Below are 9,381 nucleotides of genomic sequence, written 5' to 3'. Positions count from 1 at the left end.
CGACATTGAGAAAACAATGCTCTTAATTATCTATGAGTCATATCATAAATCCAGCAATATTTTAATATCAAATTCCCGTCAAATACAATTTAAGGGACATGCCTGCATGATATGAAATGACTGACATTCGGATTTGACTCAAGTTTTATATGGTTTGTATAAATTTTGGATAATCTGTTTTACTTTCTTTTCCAAAAATGGTTCAGATTCTATTTTCTGTACCAATAGCATTTTTAAAGATTTCTTTCAGCAGAAATATTTTAATTTAAGCCAATATCTGTATAGCAGTAAAACGATTATTTACAACATTTACTTCTTTTCATCCTTGTAAAGAAAAGCTTTTGTAATGTTTGTGTATATATTTTCATTTTTGTTGTTTAAAGTGACATATATAGGTCCGATGGGCCGGGTGTTTGGATATTAATTGTATTAAATGTTTTCTATTGTATTGTATAACACATTTCACTATAAGAAACGATTTACTTACTTACATTTTTGTGGAACGGTGATTGGGCATTTTCAATATTGCTATGTTGAAAATAAGTATGTATCTCCACACAAGTACTCTGAGGTTCATATCAAAAAAGTGACGTTATACCTCTCATTGACAACACATATCATGTCTTTGGGGACCATGTTTTTCTGCAGTCTGTTAGAATTCCGCTCTCGATAACTCTTTTATTAACCATTCTTTTTTTTCAGAATATTTTATTGAACCTAAAAGTGAGATGACGAAACGCTTCTGTGGCTTATATATATGATCAAATGTCTAACCCTCCACTTTAGGTCTTTATTCACTAGGATATATCGAAAATAACGATGAATAAAATTTACATGATTATTCGGTATATATAATTATGAATTTATGATTGTCGAATTGAAAGCCACAGTACTTTTAAAAGAATTAATCTAAATATAATGATTTCTGACTACAGTTATTAAGTTGAACCGAAAGGCTGTTCATTGAACCCGAAAACAATTAAATAGATTGGATATTGATTGACGATGATTTATAATGATGATAAGGAATTGTAACAGCTGTAGATGTATTTCTAGAAAAAAAATTGCTTTTTTAAATATTGCACTTTGTTACTTTATATTTTATATGTCTTCAGCAAAAAAGACATTTGTATAGAACAAGAAAAAAGCTGTTTGCAAACGTTTCTTTTTGAAACCCCAAAACTTTTTTTTTTTTTACAGTTTCTAATGTTTCTTATGTTTCCTTGTCGAGATATCTAAAACAGCCTTTTCCTCTTGATATATTTAGTAACATTATAAAAAATAAAATAATGAAAAAAATAAATATTTTCAAATAGTTCGTTTTTTCTACCATTTTCCTCTTGATATATAAAATTCTAATTTTCTATTTTCTATGTTATTCATTTGCGTAATTGTAGAGCTTCAAGCATCACTAAAACAAAATCTGACAAAGCTTATAAGTTTTATGCCTCTCAAGCCAATAGAATTAAAGCAAACACTTCTAAGTGACTATTTTCTCGCAATTCTTGTAAATCAATAAAAATGATGAGAGACAGTGTCTTCCCTCTCCTGGGGGGCGTTTTAGGCTGAGAATAAGAAAACGTGTACCTTTGCTCTTTCAGTTGGCTGTTTATGTAACTACATGACAGAGATAGTTCAGATCTGCCGTAGATAGTGAGATGCTGGCTGTAAAGGGACACCGTTCAGGTCGAGGAATAGAGACGAATTACTAGTATTATTATCAGATGTAAAGTTGGATTTTGTTTTCAGTGAACAATTGGTTCATCTAAGAGAATATTTGCTTGATTAAAAATGGATAATTTTGAAAACAAGTCATTATCGAATGACACAGTGTTCGGTAACTGTATACATAGTTTTGTTATTCACTATGTGCCGGCCATTATTGTAGGAATAGGACTAATAGTGAACATTTTAGCCATCACGTCCATCTGTCTCACAGGAAAAGTGAAGATCCCGACTTACACCGCCATTTTGTGTCTGGCTGTATCCGATTCGCTGGCCCTGGTCACCCGACTGGCCCGAGTCGAGGCGTGTGCTGTTTGTTCTCTGTTGTATGGTGAGGAACTCTGTTCTGGCAATAAATCACGTGTGACAGCAGTACAGACGATTTCCTCTATACCTTCTTTTATGACGTTACATGGATCATTTTGTCATGTGATTCTTCTGGCCGCCGTACGTTACGTCATCATTGTCCATCCACTGAAAGCTAGAGGATGCCTAACCTCCGGGAAAGTGATAGGATTCTCTGGGGTAGCCTGGACTTTTACCCTTATCGTCAGTTCAGTGTATGGAATTGCTTGCATGAAATATCTAGAGGGCTTATATGAAGGCAAAGCAAATTGGTTTATGGATAACTTTGAAGTAATTGATATAATTATGTGTTTTTATTTGTTCCTTGTCACCCTCATACCACTGCTGTTGTTTCACATTGCCAAAAGGAAAGTAATACCCGCGACCTTGACCTATCACGTGGTCAGAATGAACAGAATGGTTATAGTGGTGGCACTAATTACGGTCATCAGTCTGTTTCCTCTGATGTTGCGGAACATTATCTCTATGTTAGGATTGGACAAATTTACGCAAAAACAAAAGGTGATTTTCTTCAGTGCCATACAGTTTATTTATTTCTTAAGACACGTGGTCAATCCAGTACTGTACTTCTGGATCAACGAAGTCCTAAACAAGAAAAGAAATTACACGAAATGCTGTCAACATCCAGCTAGGGATTGAAAAAAACCCAGAAAAATATGACTACATGTGATTTGAAAGTGTTAATTCAGAACATTCTTGAGAAACTCTATTTACCTGTTTTTCATTTGAAGTCAAAAGTTTGTGTGCTTAGTCGATCGAGAGAGAGAGAGAGAGAGAGAGATCACGTGCACGTGTATTACGTCATACTATCCGACGTGTAAAACGATATTGAAGGAATTTAGAAAAAAATATATATTGAAAATGAATGTTTTTGAAAGTGTCAACTCTCTGTAGCTTTTCGTACCCCATTATCTGTATTTCAGTGAGGGGTTATCTAATTTAATTAAAACGTATTAATTAAATTTTAATTAATTAAAAATTAATCAGAAAGTCTATATCAGTGATTTACTTTTTAATTTTTTTTGGACACAAACATTTATTTATATATTGTATTTGAACATTCAGTTAAAATACTTCCAAATGTTAGTGATTGAAATTTTACAGGTAGAATTAGTAACCAGACGAAGAAGTCGTGTCTCACAGTTTGTTTTTTTATGCAATGTTTCAAGATCTTATGGCGGATTTTGAAGAAATCTTTCGTCCTCTTGTAAAGACCCGATGCCAGTTTTATACACAATAAGCCTTACTCAGAATGTCTCACGTGCAGTATTCTCGTTATATTTTACCGAAGCTGAAACGTAAATCTTGTGTTCTTGTTCCATTTGTGTCATGTACATCGACATCAATGTATCATCAAATCATAGTTTGCGAAGCTTACGGCCAAAAAATCTTTCACTTCTCCAAAAATACACAACGACTTGTCAATCTTATTGCCTTTTTGCAGTAAGCTGTACTATAAAGTGTATACAGATTTTTACGAGTTGATTTAATAGAAATAGGGTTTTTTTCATTCGACATTATATAATCTTAAAACGATTTGGCTTTAAAATCTATCATAGTTTGTATTGCAATCCGAAAAACGCCCTTATTGTATTTCAAAGAACATAGGAATATGTCAGATTATCTGCACTCATGCAATACATGTACATGTATAATGAAATTCGATCAAGAAAAATCCAAAACTTTCACTTTTTTACTTCTCTAAATTAAACTTAGAAAATCATAAATCATCAGTTGTACTTTAGTTGCGAGATAAATCATATAAATTTTTTTTAAACTACTCTATTAAATGGGACGATGAGATTCAAATGATGAATGTTTGGCCGTGTAACACTGGTTTGGTCATATTTTTAGGATTACAGATACGTGATAATAACAAATAAATCTTAGTACATGTATTATACGTTGGATTTACTAGTAGTATTTAAAAATTTCGCAATGAAATATGTGCAGATAGTGAACGGCATTTGAGCTCGAGTCCAGCAAACATTTACAAAATAGGAGCGGAGCAAACACGGACCTCGGAAACATCAGAGGTGGGATCAGGTGCCAATATACTAGTGCCAATTATGAATAGGTCGTGTATTTTTATACGGTTCTTAGTCACTTCATTATTGGGAACTATGAAATTTTCATGACTGCAGAAGAAAATTTATTAGCTTTTTGGAACCTGGAAATAGGTAAAAGCATCGCAATAAAAGAAACTCATATGCAAAAGAACCAGCGGCAAAATTAATACATCTTTCTAAAATTATTTGAAGGATATGACAACTAACTATGGTGTAGGATTGTTAACAGGATGAAGGAACCGAGGTAAAAAGATAATAACGCCTCTGTGCCTATTTACTAATGTGTATCAATACAAAAGATAGGTTTTTTTTTTTATTTTTGAGCCTCTCAAATTTAACTTTTAAAGACGATTCTATTCTTTTTAAGAGATTGCATAGTTTAGTAATTAGGTGCATCAAAGAAGGTTCTTTTGAACTTTGAAAAAAGTATTAGATAGATCGAGGGGATGTTTATAAGTAATTTTAGATCAATTAAATTTAATATGAAATGATTTTCAATGAAATATGTCTTTTTGTGAAAATGAAATATTAGTAATGATAAATAACCATGTTTTTTTCTCTATTGTGTAATTTTTTTTATAAATTGAATATTGAAAAATATACCGATCCAGGGAGCTCCTTGCACCCCAGGTGAGGTATTAACCGAGGGCTTCTGAGGAAGTTTTGCCTCAAAATTTGTTGTATGTTATTGGAAATAAATGTATATATAAAAAAAAAAAAAAAATTAAATTTAATAATTAATCTACCCTAAATGTATTTTTTAAATATAAATGATGGTTAGCTTTTAATTTGCAAACAGAGTACATGTACATGTAAAAACACTGACCAGCAGGCTAGCTAACACAAAAATATCGTCACTTTTCTGTTAGTATGTTGGCATTTTTTTTTCTATTCGGAAAACGAAGATTCTCTTTAATGGTCATGGGTGCCGGGTGTAGGTCTGAATTTGAGGTCCTTCATCTAAATGGCATCTCTAAATGAAAGAAACAGGACTCAAATGGGAGGTAGAGCTAAATACATGTACAGCAAATCTTATAGAAAACCTTCAGTCAAGAAAGGAAGTTCCTATCTTAATGCGTTTTGCATGGAATTTATCATAGGTTTTAAATTAAATATATTTCATTTAAAAAGAAGCCATATTCAGTTTAAGAACTAAAAATATGATGCTGAATTTTGTATGAATAAGAGATCCAAATGCATGTGAAAAAAAAAAAAAACACGATTGAACCAGCTTAACCATCTATCATTTGTTGTTTTGGATGTTTTTTTTTTAAAATTACACAATTATAAACGTTTTACGCGATAAAAAATCACTATCTCATACGGCCCATCTGTTGTCTGTTATTTAGTAATCAAACAAGTAATCAGTAGATAAACATCGCAAACAACAAGCGCTGTATCTACGTAGATGATCCACAAGGTACATGGTCAGTTCCTACAGAGGGCCTGCTACGTCGTAGTGTAGACTTTTTTAATTCGGAAAATATTGGCTTTCATTTCTAGATCACTGACATTAGTAATAGTAGTGATTGTGGCAGATGTTGCTTAATTAAGCAACGTAGATGTCATTTTAAGTGCTCCATCATTAGATGATAACTCCCGTCATAAATGTTCATTTGTAATCAGATTTTCAACACAGAACATGCATGCTTAACCATGGGCTACATACTACATGACTGTCACTATTAGAGAGAGACCATAACAATGAACGCATGGTTATACTAACAAATTCCTGGCAATTCGTGAAAAATAGTTTGCAATGGAAACAAATTTTTCATTCTCTACAATCTTTTACAGCAACGAGTTTGAAAATATCTTTGTGAAACGAAATGAATCGGATGTCACAGTATGTGATAATGGACAGTGGCCAGAAAGTTGGCAGAATATTTACCAACTGTTTACTTTCATTGGGATCGTTTTAGTTGTCTTAAGCTGTGTTGGAAATATTGTAGCAATTGTGTTCATCAGGAAAAACCCCGCACTCCATTCCCCAACGTATACCGGAATTGCGTGCCTAGCGTTCTGCGACATAATCGCCGCCATTTTTCGCTTTCTTAAGTTTCGTTCTCATTCTATCTACGTTGTGATTGATGTTTGCAATGACTTAGAACTATCTGTCTTTGAGGATTCGCTCTCAATTTTATCATTTCTGACACTGAATTCATCATATTTTCATCTTACAATGATATCCGCGGTACGGTATAGACTGATTTCCCGCCCCTTTAAGACTTACATAGGTCTAAGCTGTAGAACTGTACTGCAGTATTCAGCCGTCTGCTGGGTTCTCTCGCTGGTCGCAAGTATTGGATATGGCGCCAAAGTATTAACCATAAGCCACGCGGAGGAACACATATCTGACGTCATAGAAATCGCATTCGTTATATATCTATTTTCAATTACCATTATTCCGTTACTGACGATTCACATTTTGAAAATTCGAAAGCTTCGAAAATCACTTGTAGTCAACAAAAGACATGAAGTGCGCATGCACACAATGATGGCTGTGATCTCAATAAGTACAGTGGCGTGTATCGTCCCCATCGCCGGGCTGCAGGTAAACAAATCCATCAAGGACGCGCGCCACGCCTTCAGCAGACGAGAGTTATTTGTCCAGGGTCAGCTTTCCCAGGTTTTTCTGGCGCTGAACCACGCTCTGCATCCTCTTCTCTTCTTCCTTTTGTCCGAACTGACCAAGAAAAAATTCAAACCTTTCTCTCAGAATGACGTCATCAACAAGTGTTTGGTCCTAAGCGAGGAATCTTTAAGGTCTGGGTAATTTATTTATAACGTCATTCATACATTCTTTTTTAGCATTTCATTCTTATAGATATTAAACCAACAATGTACTAGACGTGGCAGTCTACACAGGGAACTTTATTTTTAACATAGGAGGTCCATTAAAATACTCTTAAATTTTCTCTTCAGAAAATGCTTCTTTCTCTACTTCGTATTCCAAATTGACCAAAATTCAAACACATTTAATGTCCCCTTCCTTCTATTGCATATGAGTACCAACGAGGGAATGTAATATTTGCTTTCAAATCATCAATTCTTTTTAAGTCAAATCTTTTTTATGTGTGTTCATTTTTATTTTACCTTGCACAGCCATCTTTTATTTGTTTCTGTCGATAGATTTATATATTGCAGAATGACATATTGTTTGATTCATTTGAATGTATATAAGTAGATTTAAGAAGTGATATAATCATGATAATTACAAGAGCTAGCCAATTACAGGGTCCTAATTATATTATAACAGGGGCTAATATTTCGAAATACAAAGCTACTTTTACTATTAATCTGAATGTTTTATTTTGTAGAAGAAAAATACATGTTGCAGATCAAAAAAATTCTAAGCCCTCTTGAGTTCTCAGAAATACCAACATTTGGTTGGCAACGAAAATGACATGCGAATGCAAGATGTTTGACCATTCACGTTATAGAAGAGACAAATTGTTATTGTGTTAAGCACGGGAATACTGAATGTAAAGTTTTACAAATTGGTTTAGATGAATTAAGTCCTTCCTTTAAAGAACGTTCCACTAGAATTCCTAAAGCTTTTGCTCAGTTACAACCAACGTGTTGTATTTTCACGCGAGGAGAAAGTAAAACCAGGAACCGGATACGACATAATTGCGTGTTCTCTGTCAAAGGAGAGATCGTCTCTATCCTTGTTCCGGATAATTGGTTTTGATTTTTACATGAAACATATTCTACATTTTCCGCAGAAAACTAGACTACTGTGTTTCTACGAAATGGCAATAAATACCTGTTGATTTATATGTAGTCTAGTTGAGGGAAGACCTTCGGTAAAATGGAGAAATTAGTTTCTTTAAATGAATCTGGGATGTATGAAGAAATTGCAAATTGCTTCTCCAATAATAGCGTGATGAATTCTGGAAATAATACGTGCAGGAAAATTCCATTTTCTGACGATTGGCGTGCGGCGTTTGACACCGCCACTTCTATTGGAGTAACACTAGCCCTAATAAGTCTAGCGGGGAATATATTGACGATTGTCCAAATCAGGATGAATAAGTTGTCACACTCGCCCACCTACACCGCCATTTTGTGTTTGGCAATATCCGACAGTGTCGCCGTGGTTTTCAGGTTTTTAAAATTCCGTGCGAATTATCTCTACGCCCTCATCTTTATGTGTATAGATGAAAACACCAAGGTCTACGACGCCTTTGCTGGGGTATTTGCATTTGCGACCTTAAATGCCTCGTACTTTCATCTAGTGATGCTAAAAGCTCTGCGATACTACATTGTGGCCTACCCTCTGAAGAGCCACAGTGTTGTAACTTCCAGGAGAGTTGTCGGATTTTCTATAATTTGTTGGACCATAAGTGCCGTTATAGGAGCATTCTACGGACTTAAAGCCGCCATGAGTGTGGGCATGTTATGGAATGGCATGACTAGTAGGACGTCCATCAGTATAGAATTTGCCTGTGTGTTTTATTTTCTTGCTATCACGCTAATTCCATTTTTGACTTTACATGTGATGAAAATTCGTAAAATGCACACGTACATGACTGTTCGTCATCGCCAAGAGAGAATGATGCACACCATGATGGTCGCCATTTGTGTTACAACAGTCGTCTGTTTGATTGTCGTACTTGCTTTCTGCTTCTACTTCTTTATAGATGAAAATGATCCATTTTACCTCTCAAATGTTGCACAAATTTTGTTTTTTGTAAATCACGCATCTCATCCCATTTTCTATTTCTTATTTTCTGAAGTGTCGAGGAACAGTTGTTGTCGTAAAAGACAAAATTCGCCGTTTGACAGCAGTACAAACAGTCGTCTGCGCAAGACGAGACTACGAACATTTCACAAGGACGAGTCAATGTTGCATGAAAAAATTTAAAACAATTTTATCACTGCTTTCTGAGAATTAATTTGTTTGAATCTTACTCATATCAGTATGAAATGTTGCAAATCACGATCTTGTGTGTACGTTTTAATTTTACAATTTGAAAGATCTTTTAATTTTTTTAATTTTATTTCTATAAAGCAATGAAGCGACGCATAAGGATAAACAATGTGTTCATATTGCAGTTGTTTCCTTAAGTAAATTGTTACGAAGCATAAATTGAAAAATTGGTGATGTATAAATAAAATGAAATATTTATATCGAAAATATTAATTTTGTGAATTCCTTTATCTTATTTTGGAAAAGGTTAATATATATGTGATTCAAACATTGGATTAATAGTAT

The 9,381-nt window shown here is 34.0% G+C and overlaps 3 protein-coding genes across 3 annotated transcripts; all 3 read left to right on the top strand.

Moving 5' to 3' along the window:
• The first annotated feature begins 1,791 nt into the window (after positions 1–1,791).
• On the top strand, positions 1,792–2,730 carry LOC134235387 (neuromedin-U receptor 2-like). The gene has a single exon (XM_062717521.1). It carries the CDS (start codon positions 1,792–1,794, stop codon positions 2,728–2,730), a length of 939 nt encoding a protein of 312 aa, XP_062573505.1.
• A 3,102-nt stretch (positions 2,731–5,832) lies between these two features.
• On the top strand, positions 5,833–6,936 carry LOC134235386 (melanocyte-stimulating hormone receptor-like). The gene has a single exon (XM_062717520.1). The coding sequence runs from the start codon at positions 5,920–5,922 to the stop codon at positions 6,934–6,936; it is 1,017 nt and encodes a 338-aa protein (XP_062573504.1). The 5' UTR covers positions 5,833–5,919.
• A 565-nt stretch (positions 6,937–7,501) lies between these two features.
• On the top strand, positions 7,502–9,110 carry LOC134235388 (melanocyte-stimulating hormone receptor-like). Its single transcript, XM_062717522.1, has one exon. It carries the CDS (start codon positions 7,975–7,977, stop codon positions 9,028–9,030), a length of 1,056 nt encoding a protein of 351 aa, XP_062573506.1. The 5' UTR covers positions 7,502–7,974; the 3' UTR covers positions 9,031–9,110.
• Positions 9,111–9,381: the final 271 nt, after the last annotated feature.

Source organism: Saccostrea cucullata, unplaced genomic scaffold (assembly GCF_032062105.1).
Source record: "Saccostrea cucullata isolate Sc308-1 unplaced genomic scaffold, CSIRO_AGI_Scuc_v1 ctg3489, whole genome shotgun sequence".
Lineage (NCBI taxonomy): Eukaryota > Metazoa > Mollusca > Bivalvia > Ostreida > Ostreidae > Saccostrea > Saccostrea cuccullata.
The sequence above is the reverse complement of the archived record's forward strand: the minus strand, read 5'-3'. Positions and strand labels throughout refer to the sequence as shown.